Here is a 21497-nt window from a genome sequence, read left to right as displayed (position 1 = left end):
GCTACAAATTTACAAATTTACAAAGTTACAAAACGTGTGACTAAAAGATAACACATTATCTCATGTTAACATATTCCTGCTAAAAGATAACGGCTAACAATCATTTTGTTTCGTAAAACAATTACTAGAAATACATGGAAAGGAGAATCTATAACCATCTTGTTATCAAGCCAATCAGAAATATTCCGAAGTGTTATTTACTGATTTCATTATTAACACGCGATGTGTTCCGAACGTGACGAATGCCAGACATAGCGTCGACATTAAACATTGCTTCCGGATGTTTACGCGGGTAAGGTCGCGTGGTCGTGTGGTCACCCACAGTTCCTCGAAATATTCAATACCCCGGGGGGAGAGAGATAAGCTGGATATGTAAGTATTAAATGATAAACAACCACATTCTGCCCTAGTCTTCCAGTGGCACCCGTAGTGTATGATCTTATAGACAGAATCTATATCAAAATTGTGATTTACTATCTCTTAAATTATTTGGTGTTTGCAAAACAAATACTTAAATTGGAATCATCGTAAAAAGGCAAGAGGCATTTTCCAAGAAATTAGGGATATTTTCCGGAAGAATACTTACATTATCTCGTAACGTTTGTATAAGGAAGGTTGAGGCGTATTGCCGAATGCTGTGATTATTGAAACATTTTGACTTCAAAGATTGACTGACCGTTTCTGGCACATGACTTGGACGTGACCTATTCCGTCAAACTTTGGTTGACCGTGTACATTAGGACAACAATGTAATCTTTCTGTATCACAACACGTGTAAAGATTGAACCAGACACTACAAACTAGTCACGCGCACAAAGGAGTGAGTCTAACACCAAAATCTGTATCACAGCACGTGTAAAAACTGAATCAGACACGAGAAGCTGTTCATGCGCATATAAGAGTGCGACAAACACCAAAATCTGTTCCAAAGTGCCGAGAAACTGAACCAGACTCAGGAATCTGTTCATCATGAATGTATTCGGCGTAACTTTGGTTACGCGTCCGCTTTGTTTGTTAGTTGTGGTGCTTACCATATTTGGACATGTGTCGGAATCGGTACCTCTGTGGAATACAGGTAAGGTGTTACCTCTCTACTCAGATTGTCATCATGTAGACAAATTATTTACGTCTCTTTAAATGCCATTCAGTTTTAATTCAGTAATATGCGGCGAATTACATGTGAATATTTCATATGACGTCAACGTAATTAAACGGAAGGTGACATTTCCGCTCAAAGTATTCTGTATTATGTAATCTTACTATCAGTTTATACCCCACAACGTCATATTATCCGATGATAGTATAAAAAGAATGATAATATTTGAATGCGCCAATGATAAGTATATTTCTCATTGCATTTATTAAACAATTACAATTACGGTCATCGAATCTGCGTAATCTACGGCTTATAAAGGAAAAAGTAAAACAAAACGGCGCCTCATACGGGCTTCAACTTTCTTATATTTCGGATGTCATCTCGAGTTTGGTGAATTGTTCGTAGCCATTTCATTACCTGTCAAAGTTTGAATCGGCAGTCACACTCATCAACAATACAGATGTGTCGGTCATTCTTTTAGTGGTCAAATAACAGGTAACTTTTTCAGATATTTTGAGGTTTGATTAAATGTGACTTTTTCAGGTATTTTGAGGGTTGATGACAGGTGACTTTGTCAGGTATTTAGTAGTAAAACCACATGTGAGTTTGTCAGGTATATATATTTAGCGGTTTATTACATGTCTGCTCGGCCAGGTATTTAGAGGTTTGAGGACAGGTGATACGGCCAGGTATTTAGTGGTTTGAGGACAGGTGATATGGCCAGGTATTTAGTAGTTTGAGGACAGGTGATATGGCCAGGTATTTAGTGGTTTGATGGATGACCGGTGTTATAAAGATTTCCGGGGACAGTAGCTATTTCCGTTACATCTTAACCTCAGACGGCCGCAGAAGAATGCGGAAGTAACGATGAAGTAGGTCACGTCTTGGAAATCGACCCGTTAAATTAAAACAGGTACATGTGGATAGTTATAGGTCTATACTACAAAGAGGATCCTGCTTTATCAAGAACTTGGTTATGCCTCGGTGTGGGTGCATGTGAATGAGAATAACTGCTTTGTGATTGTATTTTTTATTCTTATTCACATATTTATTTTAACTGGTAAGCCGTAAGGTTCAAGTTGAGAAAGAAGTAAACAAAACTGAGCCTACAGCACGTGGAGGCTCCTTTTAAACGCGAGTGTACTCGTAGTCCATCAGATACAAATACTTTAAAATACTTAACACTACAAACGTGCACTGTTCTTACAATCAAAACAGTTCGAGGATTTCACAGACGCGGCTAACCAGGAGAGTATTACTGGTCATATGTCACCTGTTTAATTACCTCCACAAATATAACAGCACAGGCACTGTAGGGCTCATTCCCCGAATACCAACTCTGGAAAATTCAAAGGAAGGTGTTTATATAGGAAATCCTTTGAAGTTTAGTTATAGCCTGTTTCAACTAAGAATGTCAACTCATTTTGTAGATATGATACTCAAGTCAATAATAAAATGGATAGAAAGTTTTTATTCATACATATAATAACTGTAATACACATTTAATACAGCACTAAGTAATAGAAAAGAATAATTAAATATTGATACTTACATTATATGAAAAAAATAGCATTACATTATATGAAAAAAAAGCATTACATTATATGAAAAATAAAATTCCTTAATACAAGCCACATTGATACTAATGTCAGCAATAAGATTAAGTTTTTATTCATGCATATAACAGTAATACACATTTAATACAGCACTAAAGGATAATAATTAAACATGAATATAAACAGTAATCCACTAAATGAAGCTGAGGTTTCTAGCACAAATCACATTCTCTATATATATCACTTAAGTCTCTAGCACAAAACACTCCATCCCAGATGCAGAAGCTGTGATGCTGAGTCGGCGTAGGTCATCAGGTCGATAGTTCCTGTCTGATAACGGTCTTTCAGGGTGTCCAGGCGTCTGTCGAAGTTGGCGTATCTCTTCTTTCAGGGTTGAGTAGTGCCTCCTGCATCTCTCTGGATCCGGCTGATGTCATTCACGTTCTGCATGTCCTTAAACGTCTGGATGCTGGTGTAGATGTTGGGGTGGGCATGAAGTACTCTTTTCTTAGTTTTCCGTGCCAAGCTTCCAGATGGTTGGTAGTCCGAGGTCCTTCTGTTGAGAAGTGGTTCCAGGTTGGTCGGTCTCCTTCTACCCATTGCTCTGTGACGTAGTCAGTGAAAAGCAGTACGGGATGTGGTATGTCAGCATCATCAGCATCTTCAAGGGTTTGGAACCAGACGTCTTCTATGCGGTCAAATGGGGTGAGTGGAAGAACAGCAGCTCGGTGGACAAGTAGTTTGACGTCATCGTTCTCGCGGTACAGTGTCTGGAGTCCGGTTGACTTGGCCTTTCGCCAAATACATTGAGTGTAATGGAAAAAAACAGCATTTTATGTTGATTCCAGGGACGACACTGCGGATGGTGTTGTGTGCTGCTACCTCAAAATCGACGAAGGCTGTTGTGGGTCGGAATGGAATCTGGAGGTTTGCTCCTGTAGTCGCGTGAAGAAACGGTTGTAGATAGCCTGGCTCTTTCCGGGAAGTAGTACATATGCAACTGGGGTCATGATTCCTTCAATCTGTACGTGAATGCTGTAAATCTGGTAAAATATAGTAGGACAGGTGTAGAAGGTGCCGTCACTGAAGATTACATCGGAGGCTGCAAGTTCGGCCAGGTTCTCTGATGTAGCGAATGCAATCATTCTGTTGTTCTGTTCACCGTCGTCGAAGAGGAGAAATGGTTCGCCTGTAGATGTTTCTGTCCATCTACCATCCAAGGTGATGTCGGTCAAGGTCTTTGGTAGCACACAATAACAGATAAAGTCACACAAGTTCACACAAATATGAAAATAAGTACAAGTTTTATATGACAATAATTATAAGAGAAATCACACAAGTCTGAAGGTACAAGTTTAACTAAAACGATGACAAATTCTGAATACAAAATTTATATTCACTGAGTAAAGAAGTTGATGTTTCCAAGTACAGAGCGAAATATGATAGTCCTCCAAAGTGTGCTGCTGTTTTATACATTACCCATTTAACAGCTTGGGATCGGAACTCTAAATATTAATGATTATTTTGCAATTATTAGCAGCTTAGTTATCAGAAGAACAGCTTGGGATCGGAACTCTAAATATTAATTATTATTTTGCAATTATTAGCAGCTTAGTTATCAGAAGAACAGCTTGGGATCGGAACTCTAAATATTAATTCTTATTTTGCAATTATTAGCAGCTATTGATTATCTGATTAGTTATCAGAAGTTGATTTACCTTTGCAATTTACCTGTACACTTTCCTGCAATAGACTATAACTCACTATCATCACAACTGACCACCTATGTAAACATGTGATTTTAAGCAGAGTTGGTATTCGGGGAAGACCCCCACTGTAGCACTGGTTGGTTGGTTGGTTGGTTGACGGGTTTATTGCATACATGACTCCACCCATACGGGCGTCGTCTCACTGAAGGAGGTCGGTGTTCTGTCGGCGGCACTGTAGCAACTTGGGCCGCTTTCATTTATCGCGATCCAAACGGTTGAACCGGTTGGACCAGAGTTGTTCGTTTATGAAATAAGGTCGGACTTAGTATTCTGATAATGCGTGCAAGCGAGCCTTGACAAAGCCTTACAGGGCCTGCATCAACATTTGCAGTCCTGCCAGGATTTATACCCGAATATTCAAAAACAGACAAACCGATTGTTCCCCATGAACGAAAAGGACCCTGGTCCTCACAGTTGTGTGAGTAGGAAAGACTGTTTTTCTAAAATAAAACACAAAAAATCTCGAAAATCTCCATACTAAGACGACTTGTGATAAACCGAACAGGTGGGGAGGTGTACATCCCGAGGGAGTTCACTCTATGTCGGGAGAGTTCATGTAAAGTAAGTCGTCGGATCAAAATCTCTGCCTAGGAACGATAACTACAAGTAATAATTGACAGATCGATCTGTTACTGTTTAATTGAGAGTAGGCAGGGAAAAAGGGAGTAGGCAGGAAAAGAAAGCAAAAGAGGTCCTAGGTTTTACAATTGGGAAAGTAGGATCGATTTCGGTTTCTGCAGTGTCTCTTTAGCAGAAGACACGTACAATTCAAACGATCAAATAAGAGGAGAAGCACATTAGTCGCCTCAATGTATGTTCCATGCCGCTGGCTGTAGGGAATAGTGTATTGTATTGGGTGTTTTATGCATTTTCCAGTGTATAACAAAAACAAACGGTTGAGGTTTTTCTGTCGTCTGTAGGAATTTACACTGATTAGAGGTTTAAATCAGTGCCTGAAAATGCCACCCCACTGATAAATTATACGTATTTTTTCGGTTGGTATAATTTCCTACGCACAATGATAACTAGGCCCCAGCATATACTGTCATGTCAAAGCCGTGTCTAATCCCAGGGATCAACGTAAGGGAAACGAGATATAGTCTAATCCCAGGGCTCAACGTCATGGACACGAGATATAGTCTAATCTAGTAAGCAATAATGTAAGCTGTCAATGCTTTTGGGACATAGTGACGCGGGAGAAATAGCTTCCGGTCAAATGTGCTCTATCAGGTGTCGTCAGAACTGACCAAAGGTGACCGGTCTGACGTCCGCAGGTCGCCACTCCATCGATGTAATCTCCGTGTGTCGTAAGGTCACCTAGGTACAGGTCGACAAAGTGTGAACCGATCGACCTCTATGACGTCACTTGTTATGGGGTTCGAGAAAGGCCCGAACCAGTGACGTAAACGTTTCTGGTCTGTACACATGCTATGCGGGTTTTCGTATTAGTCCATCGCTCTAAAGGTTGGACATCCGGGTACTTTGTGTTCGCCTTGTATCGATTAGTTTTAAATGGGGCGTCAAGTCAATGTTGAATTTTAGTTACGTTTTCAGATTCAGATTCAGATTATCTTATTCATTGTGTAAGACACATCGGAGTGTAGATATAACAATGACATACATATGATACAGTTTATTACAAATTTACAATGATACATGTATAATATAATAATCGAATACAATAGGATGCATATTGTACAATGGTATATAAACGTGTTTTCAAACTTAGCATTAGATAATTGGTTCGTTTGTTCGTTTATTTGTTTGATTGCTGATTTGTTCCTAGTTGTATGAACACTGTGTCAATAGATGACAGGGCCACGCAAACGGTAACTACAGTGTCATCTCACTGAAATGTCATAACCTGAACAAGGAATCACTCCATTCTGTCATGCAGTGGGATACAGCAGGTCCTACCCGAACCTGCACGTTTATAGTTTCAGTAGAGAGCTGTCTTTTGAAAAATGCCAATGTTTCTTGGTTTGAAAAAATCCCGTAAGATCAACTCTGAAGTAACAACCGATTTGATTGGCTACATATAGTCGGTGTAACACTCTAAATAATCTCAGTCACCAAGACGTTTGACGCCTCCCTCTTACTCGGACAGGTTTAGATTAACTCTTCGGAACACTTCGTTATCTATTGTTTCACTTACACCATGACATCCTGGCCAGTGTGGGTTTAAGAACACATAAGAAAAAGTATTTGTATAGGTAAAATTACAGTCTGATACTTTAATAGATATAAAATACAAAATCGTCATGTATGCCAACCACCCGTCGAAATTATGACACAAAATGTTTTAAATAAATGTTTCGGATAATTGATTTGTTGCCATGAACTTTTAAAATGCATAAAAGAATTATATTATATTTATCACTGGTTGTAATCGCTAACGTACTTTTTATTCCGTCTTTTCGTATTGCAGAGTTATCTGCTCTTGAGAGCAGGTATTGATTGTTACGTAATTTGTTTGTGAGAGTAACGTCATCAATTTTTGAGAAAACGACGTAATTTTCTCAAACAAACCAATGACGGTACAATCAATACCTTCTCACATGAGAAGATAACTCTGCAATACGCAGAGACGGACTTAGCGTGTCAGGTTTCGTTGTCGTCCCGAGACGGACTTAGCGTGTCAGGTTTCGTTGTCGTCCCGAGACGGACTTAGCGTGTCAGGTTTCGTTGTCGTCCCGAGACGGACTTAGCGTGTCAGGTTTCGTTGTCGTCCCGAGACGGACTTAGCGTGTCAGGTTTCGTTGTCGTCCCGAGACGGACTTAGCGTGTCAGGTTTCGTTGTCGTCCCGAGACGGACTTAGCGTGTCAGGTTTCGTTGTCGTCCCGAGACGGACTTAGCGTGTCAGGTTTCGTTGTCGTCCCGAGACGGACTTAGCGTGTCAGGTTTCGTTGTCGTCCCGAGACGGACTTAGCGTGTCAGGTTTCGTTGTCGTCCCGAGACGGACTTAGCGTGTCAGGTTTCGTTGTCGTCCCGAGACGGACTTAGCGTGTCAGGTTTCGTTGTCGTCCCGAGACGGACTTAGCGTGTCAGGTTTCGTTGTCGTCCCGAGACGGACTTAGCGTGTCAGGTTTCGTTGTCGTCCCGAGACGGACTTAGCGTGTCAGGTTTCGTTGTCGTCCCGAGACGGACTTAGCGTGTCAGGTTTCGTTGTCGTCCCGAGACGGACTTAGCGTGTCAGGTTTCGTTGTCGTCCCGAGACGGACTTAGCGTGTCAGGTTTCGTTGTCGTCCCGAGACGGACTTAGCGTGTCAGGTTTCGTTGTCGTCCCGAGAGCTGTGTATGCATTGTCTCCTCTTATTCTATGTAACTGTGTGGGTTTTGTTTTGCACTATTCTGGATGGTAGCACATGACATATTTCGTTATCTTCCTTGTGAATTGTGTACGTAATGTGTCACAGTGATCGTAAAAATTGAGTAAGTGATGTGTGGTAGGCTGTCGGAGCACTCTCTACGAGTGTATAAAATATATCGTTGCTTTCCTTTCAAAATGTTCAAAATTGTGTATATAGTCTTTCTAACAATAATACTATCAAGAAGTTTTGTCTGTCTATCATTCTGTAACTTCTTGACAAACTGTTTATTTGTTTGTCCATAGGTTCGGACAGTAGCTATTTGACCGTCTGTTTATATATATTGTGTATTTGTCTGTCCATATGTTCGGACAGTAGCTTTGTGGCCGTCTGTTTATATATATTGTGTATTTATCTGTCCATATGTTCGGACAGTAGCTTTGTGACCGTCTATCTATACAGATTGTGTATTTGTCTGTCCATATGTTCGGACAGTAGCTTTGTGGCCGTCTGTCTATATATATTGTGTATTTGTCTGTCCATATGTTCGGACAGTAATCATGTGATTGTCTGTCTGTCTGTTTATATTGTGTATTTGTCTGTCCATAGGTTCAGACGGTAACCATGCATGTGGCCATATGTCTGTCTGTCTGTTTATACTGAATATTTGTCTGTCCTTAGGTTCGGACAGTAATACTGTGCCCGTCCCGCCAAATCGGATCAACTCCAGCCTGGTCTACAGATGGTTGATCCGCCTGATGAGCCGGAAAGACCTGTACTCGTGGATTGTAAGTATCCTTCAGTGTTTAATTAGTACGTCTGGTGTCGTCGTTGGTGTCGAAATTTTATTACAAATCAGTCTCCAAAAGATAAATCCCTGTTTTTTATAAACAAAGTACGAACACATTTACATAAGAACCCCTAGATAAGCATGGCATTTATGAAGACGGTAAGATGGAACTTAGTCCGACTTTCCTCTGGTTCTGACACCAGACTTAGACATTTTAAAAGATAGACGTGTGGTTTGCCCGAGTTAACTCTGGCCCTGACACCAGACTTAGACATTTGACAGATAGACTGACACCAGACTTAGACATTTTGACAGATAGACTGACACCAGACTTAGACATTTTGACAGATAGATGTGTGCATGGTAAGCCCGAGTTTTCTCTGGCCCTGACACCGTGCAGACTTAGACATTTGACAGATAGACTGACACCAGACTTAGACATTTTGACAGATAGACTGACACCAGACTTAGACATTTTGACAGATAGATGTGTGCATGGTAAGCCCGAGTTTTCTCTGGCCCTGACACCGTGCAGACTTAGACATTTGACAGATAGACTGACACCAGACTTAGACATTTTGACAGATAGGCTGGCCCCAGACTTAGACATTTTGACAGATAGATGTGTGGATGGTAAGCCCGAGTTTTCTCTGGCCCTGACACCAGACTTAGACATTTTGACAGATAGTTGTGTGGTTAGCCTGAGTTTCCTCTGGCCCTGACATTTGACAATAAATATCTATCTGTCAAAATGTCTAAGTCTGGTGTCAGTCTATCTGTCAAATGTCTAAGTCTGGTGTCAGGCCCAGAAAAAAATCGGACTAGATGGAACTGGACTTGTGAATAAAATTGGGAAACAGCGTTGAGGAGAGACGAGGACAAAAATATAGACGCATCCATTATATATTTAAAAACCAGTTTATTTAGTATTTCGTTTAGAATTTCCCTCGAACCATTTCCCTCTCCCAGTAGCAATCAATAGTGAGGATGCAAATGCTTCTTCTTTAAACAATCCAATCCCTCCTTCATTGCTTGTTTGCTTGTATATGTATATATATTATAATATGTTATTGGGACAAGGCTTTATATAAGTTTGACAACTTGTACCCAATCCCTTTTGTAATAGATGCAAATAAAAATATGTTTGAATCAAAACCATCGCTTGCGTGAGCGGACAGTCAGACGAACGGACGGACGGACCATGTGACCAGTTGATTCATTTATTGATTGCCTACACACTATTGACCAGCGAGGATTATAGATGAAACTACGACGCAATATTCCTCCGACATGTTAGAGATAGATGTTTGTAAACAGCACGATGATTTTAACGCCAATGGTGGTTTATTATAATGTGTATAAACCATTAACCGTAAAACCACATGGCCAACACAAGTTGTTATAGACGTGGCCTCGGGATCAACATGCTATCGACACTTAAGTCGAGATTTTAGTGTTATGTTTTTTTACAATTTATTTCCCAATGCTACACCAGCATATAATTTTATCTACAAGGACAAATGCATGTTTACGTGTATATTGTTAATTGGTAATGGTTTACCTCGTGTGGACTGCGATTTCGAAGAAATACAAATGATTTATGTCTTATACTAAGAAATTCATGATATATTTACGATGTGTGAACCCCTCCTAGGGCAGGGTCACTGATGTTTACTGTAAACAAACCAAAGGTTAAGAAATGTGATAACAGCGACAAAAGATCACGTGGTATCCGAGCCCCTATTCCGAATTATTCTGACGTTTTATCGACTGTTTTCATATCGGTCTGTCGTCGATCAACGTCAGAACTCCGGCCATCTATAATATGCGGGAAATATGCGACCCGTGCCCGGAGCGCATTTCAAACTGATATTTTAGAAACAAATCGTCACTTTCACACACATGTCGCACATGGATCGAAAGATCTATTCTTTATGCACAAGATGAACATAAATTACATGCCTCAAACAACCAATACAATCACTAAAAACATATTTTTTTCAAAATTGCTCTGTTTTACTATAGTTTTTTTGATAGTCCCGCCTTCTAATGCCACTTGACTAAAATCTCGCCGGCTTAAGTCATAACGTTGGGATATACCTTCGGTAACGCGAGATCTCGTCAAGTCATGTGACATTGCTCATGGCCTAATTTCCATTAAAAACATGGGTTGGTATAGAAAAACTTGGAAAATACTTTTCGTAATGATCTTTGAAACATGTTATTGATATCACCTAGTAAATAAAGAATAGATCTTTCGATCCATGTGCGACATGTGTGTGAGAGTGACGATTTGTTTCTAAAATATCAGTTTGAAGTGCGCTCCGGGGAGGGGTCGCATATTTCGCATATCATAGAGGGCCGGAGTTCTGACGTTAATCGACGACAGACCGATATGAAAAAAGTCGATAAAACATCAGAATAATTCGGACTACCGAGCCCCGCATCGTTCTTAACCGAAATATTCCTACATTTCATATGGCCTCTAAAATGTTCTGTTTTTAGATTTACTGCAATGCATACACACTTTCCAGACAAAAAGTAATTCCTTGATAAAAATTGATTAATAATTGATATATCAATAACTATTTTAGGAAATATAGTATTTAAATGACTTTGGAAACGTTGGATCGTCATTGTCAGATCCATTCTTCATACAACATAATATAGAAATCGAAACGATGTTCAGAGAACAGCCGTACAAACATCATAGTCAATTAAGTGATTGATTCAAACCCAAACTTAATATCGTATTAAAACCAACTTGACCATGATGCGTTTATTTGTGTTTGCTTTGTTTGAAAGATAAACTAATTTATTCATTTTTCAGAATTTCCATGTTCATCCACATTTGACACCGATGTCCATGAAAAAAGGTAAATTTGTTGACGTTAAAACGCTCAGACAGCGCCACTGATGTGAAATATCATCAGCCCACACCCTTCGATCGGGGGGCTTAATCTTTCTTTTATATCTACTTATCGAAATAACTGTTATTATACTGTGAGATCCGTGTGTTCCGGTGTATTTTTATGTAATATTTATATTGTCAGATCTTGATAAACATTTACTTGAAAAATATCTTATCCATAAAATTACCGAGACATATTCCTATTCCAGGGCCGACGACTCCCGTAACAGAATTGTCAGACGGCGAGCTACAGATACAGCGCGATACTGATGATTTTGGCACTGTGCCGTTCGTTTCTTCCGGTTCCAGTAATGAGGGCGATGCTACAACCAGTGGTCCTGCTTTGATCGTTGTACGGGATGTGGACGATACTTCTACGACACATCCGTTCACACAGTTGTCGACTGCAAGTATCGTGCAAAATGGCATACCAATGATTATATTATCGGGCAACAAAAATGTCGACAGGATCGGAGATGATTCTAAATCGACGACAGCAGACGATTCCTCTACTCCGCAAATGATACGGGATACGTTTGATGATACGCCTGTAGCGGGAGTCACAATGAGTCCTGCTGGTGAGGGAGATAATCCTAACATGCCCTCTGTTCCGGTTATCGTGGACCCTGCCGGAAGTACAGATGACGGTTCTAATTCTAACAGTGACACAACGGACAATCCGGACACACCGCTAACCATAGTACGCGATAAGGATGGCGAGTCAGAAACCCAGACGAGTAATAACGACAGCCCTGCCTCATCGTCGTCATCACCAACATCACAATCAACGTCATCGTCGTCTGGTTCTACGTCATCGGGTTTACTTATGCTGAACCCGGCAGATATGTTAAATCATGGATTTGGGAAATGATGTTCTTATGAGTTATTTTTGCTGCGTGAGATTATACGTTACCGGGAAGGTAACCTTTCAGTTAAAGACCATGAAGTAAACGATATGTTTACTGTCATATGAAGTCATGAAGTAAACAATGAGTTATCCTTTCAATAGTATGAAATTTTGAACTGACACTATATATGTGATTAATGAACTGATTGGATGATGTTATGCTATGACAAGAAGGACTAATTTTCGTTAAATTATGACGTCATGAAGTGAACTATTAGTTATTTCTTTATATGACCTTATGTAGTGAATGATTTGTTATTGTTTTAAAATATGACGTCATAAAGTGAAGGATTTGTAATGGTTAATTATATGACGTCATGAAGTGAACGATCAGGTTTTTTCAATTGTATGACGTCACGAAGTGTACGATTCGTTATGACGTTTATTGTGAACGATCCGCTATTCCATGTCCTCATTAACTGAAGTTCAAAAGAGGCAGTTTGATTTTATGACGTCATGAACTCATGAAATGTATTGTCGCTTTTGAAAGGAACACCATATACAGGTGACCGATAAAGGCGCAAATATTCCTAGTCATAACCGTTAGGAAAATTCACAAGACTAATTAATTAATTTATCAATAATAGTCGGTTCCCGTTTTCGGGAAGCACATCAAGAAATTAATTCAAGATAAACCCTGGAATTATTTGTTTACATGTAAAATCAAACGTATATGAAGAACTATTTTGGTTACATTTATCACGCCATATTTTTCTCGCGGAAGGATACATCGACGTTTGTGTCCGTTCTCACCATTACCGTCTGTGGTCTACGTCATCAGAACATTATATTAGTGTCACATATTTCTATATTTATTTTTCATATGATATTTATAAATATTATGTCTGTACAATGTTGTGGGGACACACTATGCTAGTGTCCTGTTTATATAGATTCCCCTCAACATTAATCTTTCGTACTTACCAATATTTTTCTCGTCATATCTCCACGTCTGTTTTCATGTTTTGCCAGATTGTTTCTTCACAAGAATCCATTGAAGCAGAACGGTTTTCCTCTTTCAGTTTCCAGTAAATGAAAAAAAAAACGTACATGCTCGTCAAAGTTAAAAACTTAGGTTAAGTTAGTTTATTTACCGATCCAGGATCTATAAAGATTAACTCTGCACCGGAACACTGATAAGAAAAAGAGTTACCTTAGTGAGGCCTAGATAGTTTGGTTTGATTAACCTCTCTCTCGGCTTGCTCAATATCGTGACTTCATTTATCAGAAGCACATTTTGTATATGAAGTCCGAACATTATTAGCTAGTGATTCCGTATTCATCATTGTTATTATATTTCGACTGTCGTTTACCTACATATAATTTCTTATAAGGGTGGCCATCATTCCGAAACACTTTAAAACGGCGTATTTTTTCGATCTACCGCATGACTACTTCATTATGTAACACAGGCCCTCATTTCGTCTGAAATGCCAAAAGGCTGACCACGACAAGGAGTAGTTCCTGTCAAATAATTAAAGTACGTACAGATCTAGATAATTATGAATTTGATACTACATTTAATTTAAACAAAGCGTAACACAGCGTAAAATTCAATCTTTACAGAAAAAAGATGGCACGTTTTCTTCTGTTTAGCATAGAAAGGATGACTTCTGACATAGTTTGTCTTTCCGCACGAAACTTAAGTAGACTACCTATCTTTTTGGGGCTCTGATATTACAGTATGATTTTTTAAGTTTTTATATAAACACTGAATGTTTTATATGTAAGTTTGTTTGTTTTTTGTTACATATTCCGTCTTTGCGTATTGCAGAGTTATCTTCTCTTTTGAGCAGGTATTGATTGTTACGTCCTTTGTTTGTGAGAGTAACGTCATCAATTTTAGAGAAACCGACGTAATTTTCTCACACAAACCAATGACTTAACAATCAATCCCTGCTAAAAAGAGAAGATACCTCTGCAATACGCAAAGACGGAATACACGTTGCTCAGACTTTATGACTTATTTACTGTGTTTTCTATGTTAGTCAGGTTATCAGGCGATAACTCCAGTGTTCATTAAGTGTATGTCAGTATTGACTGTAAATACTTCAATGTTATAAATCATTATAATAGGTACATGTATGTAAATAGTATGTTTTGTATTATAGTAATCAGTATTAATTCAAGCATAAATGCTATTTTAAACAAATAATTGATGTTCATATTTATTAACACAGAATATAGTGCTCAAACACTAATTAAAGACTTCGGGATTTTCAAATTTAGATATTGATATCAATTGCATTTCATCACGAAAATCGACATTGGAAAAAAATATAAAAAAATAACCTCCCCTTACCATAATATTACTAAACTGTTGTATACACTTGTTAAAATGAATATCCCCACACCTCATAAATATATGATATAAATGTTCTCTTCTGGCGTTATTTTAACTAACAGCTATAAATATGTGTGACGAAATATCTCCCCTTACCAAGTTTTAACAAACAGCTATAAATACATGTAGCGAAATATCGCCCCTTACCAAGTTTTAACAAACAGCTATGAATACATGTAGCGAAATATCTCCCCTTACCAAGTTTTAACTAACAGCTATAAATACATGTAGCGAAATATCTCCCCTTACCAAGTTTTAACAAACAGCTGTAAATACATGTAGCGAAATATCTCCCCTTACCAAGTGTTAACAAACAGCTATAAATACATGTTGCAAATGATCTCCCCTTACCCAGGTTTAACTAACAGTTATGAATACATGTTGCAAATTATCCCCCCTTATCAAGTTTTAACAAACAGCTATAAATACATGTAGCGAAATATCTCCCCTTACCAAGTGTTAACAAACAGCTATAAATACATGTAGCGAAATATCCCCCCTTACCCAGTTTTAACTAACAGCTATAAATGCATGTAGCGAAATATCTCCCCTTTCTCGGGTTTAACTAACAGCTATTAATACGCAACAAATTATCTCCCTTGACACTGTTTTAGCTTAGAGTTATAATGTATAGATAAAAGAAGGATTATCTTTTTTTTTTCTTTTTTCAACTGTCAGTTATAAATATGTATAACAAATTATTTCCCCTTATCAAGTTGTAACTAACATTTATAAATATATGTAAGATTATCCCCCTTACGCTGTTTTAGCTGAAAGTTTTAAATACATGCAAGGTTATCATCCCTTTTTTCAACTAACAGTTTTAACTACATGTTATGGTTTGGTTTAATCGGCGGATTCGCATTAATAGACTTCAAGATGATAAGAATTATTTGTACATACCTTTAAGATTCATTATCTTACCAATGACGTAATTACGGATATTGTCGGGGCAACGGGGTTTTCAAGGAAACGGTTGCCAGGATAATGGTGTAAGCTTATCCCTGAAGTGTATAGTATATTGATGCTGTTACTTTTTTTAACAGTCTATAATTTATCCTCATTTTTTAATAAAAATACTGAACACAACCATCGTCTTGATTTTCATTTACCTCCAAATGGTTTGCTTTAAAGCCGCTCAAAGAGTATATACGTAGATCAATGAGTTGCTGGTTTTGGTTTGATTGTATTTTGTTTAATTACCTGTTAACAGTCCTGGGGCCACTTGTATAAAACATCTCAACTCTTGAGATTTCCTCAAGTCTAAGCTTTCCCATAGACAATACATTGCTTGAGATTTTCTTTAACTTTGAGATGTTTTATACAAGTGGGCCAAGGTCAACTAAGGACGTGCCTCAATATGTGTAGTGTATGCGTGCCGGAGACAGGGTATGTTGGTATATTTACCTCCTTGCGATAGCGCGGATCTGATGCCGATTTATAGTGTTATCTCACTGAAATACTATGCCGAAGGCACCCAGCACGGCATTCCGCCAAAACAATTGGAAACAGAACCAATTCTGCATTCCTCGCCTGGAAGAGCGCTTAACAGTTAAGCTAAAAGTGAGGCATTGCTAAGGAGGGCGCTAGGAAACAATAAGATTATTAGGAAGTAGAGAGAAAATATAAAAATCCCAAAAGTTCCAATGACTTTTTCATGATTGCACTTTTAATATGAAATAATCATTTTCAGCGATGACATTGAAAAATATAATGTATTACATATAGATATCTGGACCTTCCCGAAATAGCAGGGCATTGACATTAACAAGAAAGAATCTAAGAAACCTATGTATCACACACAGAAAACGGGGAAAACGTCGTCAATATCAGAGAAACCAAGATAACTGGTCACTGAAGTCACCAGAGGAAATTATAGAATATCAAACAGTGTTTTCAGAGGCTTACCGTGAGAGCAAATTTTTCATCGCCAGCACGTGGATAAAATCGAGGGGCCACTACTGATGTTCTCACAGTTTCATCTGATTGGAGCTATGGAAACAGTGTCAGAATGATAAACTGCTTTTTCTGGTTTAGTATTGTTTAACGTCCTATCAACAGCTATGGTAATTAAGGACGGCCTCCCCTGTGTGCAAGATGCATGGGTGTAGTGTATGCGTGTGTGTTTTGGGAGGCTGCGATATGTTAGTGTTTGTCTCCTTGTGAAAGCGCGGAACTGATGCCGATTTTATAGTGCTACCTCACTGAAACATACTGCCGAAAACACCCAGCAGGACCCGGTCACATTATACTGACAACGGGAGAACCAGTCGTCCCACTCCTAATTGCTGAGCGTTAAGCAGGAGTAGAAACTACCACTTTTACAGATTCTGGTATGTCTCGGCCAGGGGACAGAACCCAAGGAAAAAAATATTCAACATGATTTAAACATATTTATTGCCCCAAATTTTAGCACAGGATAAGGCACAAGTTATATCAACTTTTCAACGCCTTTTCCTCTAATACAGTACATATTGATATTTACATGATAGCATTTAACAAGGCATACAAACTATATCTTACAATTATTATATTTTACTTAAAATCTGTTGCTGGAAACTGATGAAAAGTTGCACGTGTCTGAATACTTCTGTATTGGTATCAACGGACAGATTTTCATTCCCAAATAAAAATAAAAATAAATTTACTGGATATCTATTCAACGAGTTTATGTTTCGAAATAGCGTAATTCGTGCTGTATTAAAAAGTTTACATTCTAAGAAAAAATTACCAACCTCCTCACAGGAATGTCCACAAGCGCATGATGGATTATCAACAAACTTAACACGGAATAAATAATTTTTCAAAGAGCTGCACTGATGCCTGAGTTTCGTATGTAGTATATTTGGCGTTCGCCAAAATTATATTAAGATGGTGGAAACGAATTTGCACCACTGGTTATAGCAGATTTAAAAGTATTTAAAGATGGCAATGTTCTTATTGTATTGTCTAATGAATTCCAAAGACGTAAACTCGACGGCAAAAAAGAAGAGTTGCTTGAGGAGAGTCTGAAAGAAGGAATATTGTAATCATATTGGTTCCGTAAATTGTACCGATTGTTGTTACCCACTGTGTTTGGCAAAAGGGCCGATAAATAGCTGGGGGTTAATTAAACTGTTTTTCATTTTATATAAAATATTCAATTTTCGCCTTTTTCTCCTCTCTGATAATGTTTCTAAACCCGTTTCAAAATATAGTGAATCATTACTTGTATAAGAAGGCAGTCCTGTTATAACTCGAGCCGCCTCTCTTTGAGCTTTCTCTAATTTCTAGGATTCACAAGCAGTGCAACCCTCCCATAATTCACAGGCATATTCAAAAACTGGTAAAATGAAAGATTTATAAATTTCAAAAATGAATCTCTTTTCAACAAGTATTTGAGTTTTCGTAAAACATTAATCTTCAACATGACTCCCCCATTTTCCATTTGAATTGAAATTTACTCCTAAATGTCTATGTATGTCTGTAAAATTTTAATTTTCCCCATCAAACATCAAATCCAAGTCATCGTCAATATCGTTTGCATTTGAAATAAAAAGAACGTCCGTTTTTTGAGGATTAAAAGAAACCAACCAACGTTTAGCCCACTGATTTAAAGATTCTAGGTCCTTGTTGAGAACGGTCTGTATTTCATAGCATGAAAAAGCAGAATAAAGTAAGGATGTCTCATCTGCAAATAACCTGGAGTATTGACCCTTGAGGTACACCTGCGTCAATATTACCTAGTTCCGAAAATGAATTTCCAATTAAAACTTTCTGATTGCGCCGGTATAAATAATTTTCGAGCCAATGCAATAATTTCCCTGAAATTCCGTACGCTTCTAACTTTGCTATCAAGCCCCTGTGCCAAACACGATCAAACGCTTTTGATATATAACAAAAAATAATGCAAGTAAAGCAATACAAATATTATGGTACATTTCAATAAGTTGATAAACAGGAGAATGACAAGGCATAAAGCCTGATTGGTATCGATAAAACAAGCTATTTTCAAAAAAAATTATTATACAAGTGTTTGTTAACTATACGCTCAAACACTTTACCAACTGTAGATAGTAGGGATATAGGTCTATAGTTACACGGCGTATGACGATCTCCCTTTTTGAAAAGCGGCATAACAGTTGTAAGTTTCCATCTATTTGGATATACACACGAAGAAAGTGACATGTTAAAAAGCATTTCAAGTGGTTTGCAGATAGAGTTAGCAGTATACTTCAGCACATGATGACTAATACCATCCCCTCCCGAAGCTTTTCCTAGCTTTAAAACTTCTAAAACATCTTTTGTTTCTGAATGATTTAACCGCAAAGATACAAAACGTGTATCTGTTTTGGATTCAATCATCTGAACTGGAATATCAACATCATTAACACAGGTTATACTACAAAAATAATTATTAAGTAAACGGGCTTGATCGTCATCGTTTGAAAAAGTACTATTTGTCGCTGTGTCCGTCAATGAAGGAATGTTTTGATAATGTCCACCGGATTTCATAAGTCGTTTTACTAAATTCCAATAAGATTTTGTATCAGAAGAAGCGTAATCGTCAATAAGTCCATGTACATTTTCGTAAAAAAGAAGTCGGGCATTTTTTTCATATTATTTACCTTGTTTCGCTGAGCTTTAAATTTGTCAATGTCTGAAAGTTGGAGTGTTGCCCTGGCAGTCGATCACGGATTCTCAAATGTTTTCTAAGTTCAGATGTCATCCAGGGCTTGTCATGAGGTCGGACTGTAACTGTTTTTGAGGGTATACATCTATTTATAAATTCGAAAAAAATGTCAGTAAAATTGTCACACGCTGTATCAACCGAGTCACTTACAGAAAACAAAACAGACCAGTCATATTCGTCAACAAGATCGTTTAGCATGTCAAAGTCGGCTCGTTTGTATAACCACACTTTCCGTTTGTAAAGAGGTTTGGTTAACAGGTAAATTTAATAACTACAATACAACCTTCGTGATCACTTACTGCTCTATCAATAGGTAAAACTGAAGACTCTTTACAAGTAAGTGACTCAGATAGTAAAATGGGGTCAAGTAAACTAGATCTAGGTGGACTTATTCTTGTAGGTTCATTTATTACGTTTTTCAAGGAAAATGTGTTAATACAATCAATAAGGACATGGTTATTGGAAACAGTAAATCAACGTTTAGATCGCCAACAATAACTACATTTTGAGATATATCTAATGCACTATCAATAGATGCTTTTAAATTTTGCCAGAAAGGATTAACAGAATATTCAGGCCTATAAACTGTACCAATTATTAGATTTGATCTGGGCAAAGTAATTTGTATCCATATGACTTCATCGCCAGGGTATTCTATAGCTTGTAAGCGACATACTTTCAGTAAATTATTAACATAGACTAATAAACCACCCCCGCAAAGTTTCTGTCTTGTCGAAAGGGTTCATGAAAACCGGCTATATGTAATTTGTCAGTAGATACTTTGTCGTCCAAGTGTGTTTCAGTCAGGCATATAATGTCCTACTCACTAGCTATGTCCTCTATATAATCTAACTTATTGCGAAAACTTATGATATTTACATGAAAAATCGAAAGTTCCCCAAGTACCGGGCCGGGATTGGATTCAACATCCATGTGCTGAAGCAGAAGTAATAATAAAAGTAGCATAAAATCAAAGTTCCGAAAATTGGTTAACATAACGTGATTTAATAGTGTGATCAAATTAGTGAACCAGCCATGTAGTAAAAGTACTAAACGAAATATTGAACCTATATGCAAAGTGTAAACAATAAATGATCTTACAAAATATCTGCCGTAGACCTTGGAATAGAAAATTCCTATCGCCATTCTGTGACCCGTGTAGTCATCACCCATTGTCGAGAAATGAATACCTCGAGGTCACAGAATGGCGATACAATTAGCATCAGAACATCGTGCAGTCCAGCAACACATGACATTTATACAATCGCTATAATACAGATACAACAAAGTAACAAACACTTTGCATACATATTTGATTCAAAGTCAAAAGAAAAACAAACAAACAAAAAAACACAAAAACAGTGGCTTTGATTTTAAAAAAAAGTATACTTTGATGCATAATTTTCTTTTAGCAAATCTGTAAACATAATATAAAATAGACATTTTATATGATATTAATACAGAGCAAAAACCTGACTTTCATTGAAGCTTGAAAAGGGAAACCATTGAACGGAATAGTACTTCATACAAATAATAGATTACGTAAAAATACGTTGAACTTATTACCAGATAATAAACTTTTTAAAATTACACTTGTGACAAACAGGTCTCAACCCACAATTTGTGATTTTACAAGCTGACGTTTAAGATGAAATTACTGCATAGTTTGTATAATGAATATGCAAATATTACTAAGCACATACATATGATAATTTATCCATAATTGACAAATGTATCAATACTGTACGACGACAGAATTTTACAGTTCTTATTACTGGAGCATAAATATTGAGTAGTGTTGACATTTCATAATATCGTAGACAATAACGTCGACATATGATAATGCATCACGTGCACTTTCTGACAAATGAATCTGTACTTAACGACGACCGTTGTATCATAACTTAACGACGACAGAAAAATATTGATTAGTGCTGACATTTCATACTTTTGTAGACAATAACGCCGACATATGATAATGCATCAATATTTGACAAATATATCAGAACTTAACGACGACAGTATGATACAGTTCTTATAACTTGAAAATAAATGTTGAGTAGTGTTGACATTTCATCATTTGTAGACAATAACGCCTACATATATTAATACATCAATATTTCACAATTGTATCAGAACTTAA

At 37.7% G+C, this 21497-nt stretch overlaps 1 protein-coding gene across 1 annotated transcript; it reads left to right on the top strand.

The window, feature by feature from the left end:
• Positions 1-425: 425 nt before the first annotated feature.
• LOC110465465 (putative protein TPRXL) lies at positions 426-14078 on the top strand. Its single transcript, XM_021521295.1, has 4 exons — positions 426-1075; positions 8412-8518; positions 11351-11396; positions 11641-14078. Exons 1-4 carry the CDS (start codon positions 970-972, stop codon positions 12300-12302), a joined length of 921 nt encoding a protein of 306 aa, XP_021376970.1. The 5' UTR covers positions 426-969; the 3' UTR covers positions 12303-14078.
• Positions 14079-21497: the final 7419 nt, after the last annotated feature.

Source organism: Mizuhopecten yessoensis, unplaced genomic scaffold (genome assembly GCF_002113885.1).
Source record: "Mizuhopecten yessoensis strain PY_sf001 unplaced genomic scaffold, ASM211388v2 scaffold11081, whole genome shotgun sequence".
Lineage (NCBI taxonomy): Eukaryota > Metazoa > Mollusca > Bivalvia > Pectinida > Pectinidae > Mizuhopecten > Mizuhopecten yessoensis.
Note: the sequence above shows the minus strand (reverse complement) of the source record. Positions and strands in the feature narration are given on the sequence as shown.

Bases quoted from the DNA above. Each gene is read 5' to 3' on its own strand.
- LOC110465465 (XM_021521295.1), top strand. From the start codon at position 970: ATGAATGTATTCGGCGTAACTTTGGTTACGCGTCCGCTTTGTTTGTTA. The intron at 1,076-8,411 runs GTAAGGTGTTAC...GTCTGTCCTTAG, and splicing joins GGTACCTCTGTGGAATACAG to GTTCGGACAGTAATACTGTG. The intron at 11,397-11,640 runs GTAAATTTGTTG...TTCCTATTCCAG, and splicing joins ACCGATGTCCATGAAAAAAG to GGCCGACGACTCCCGTAACA.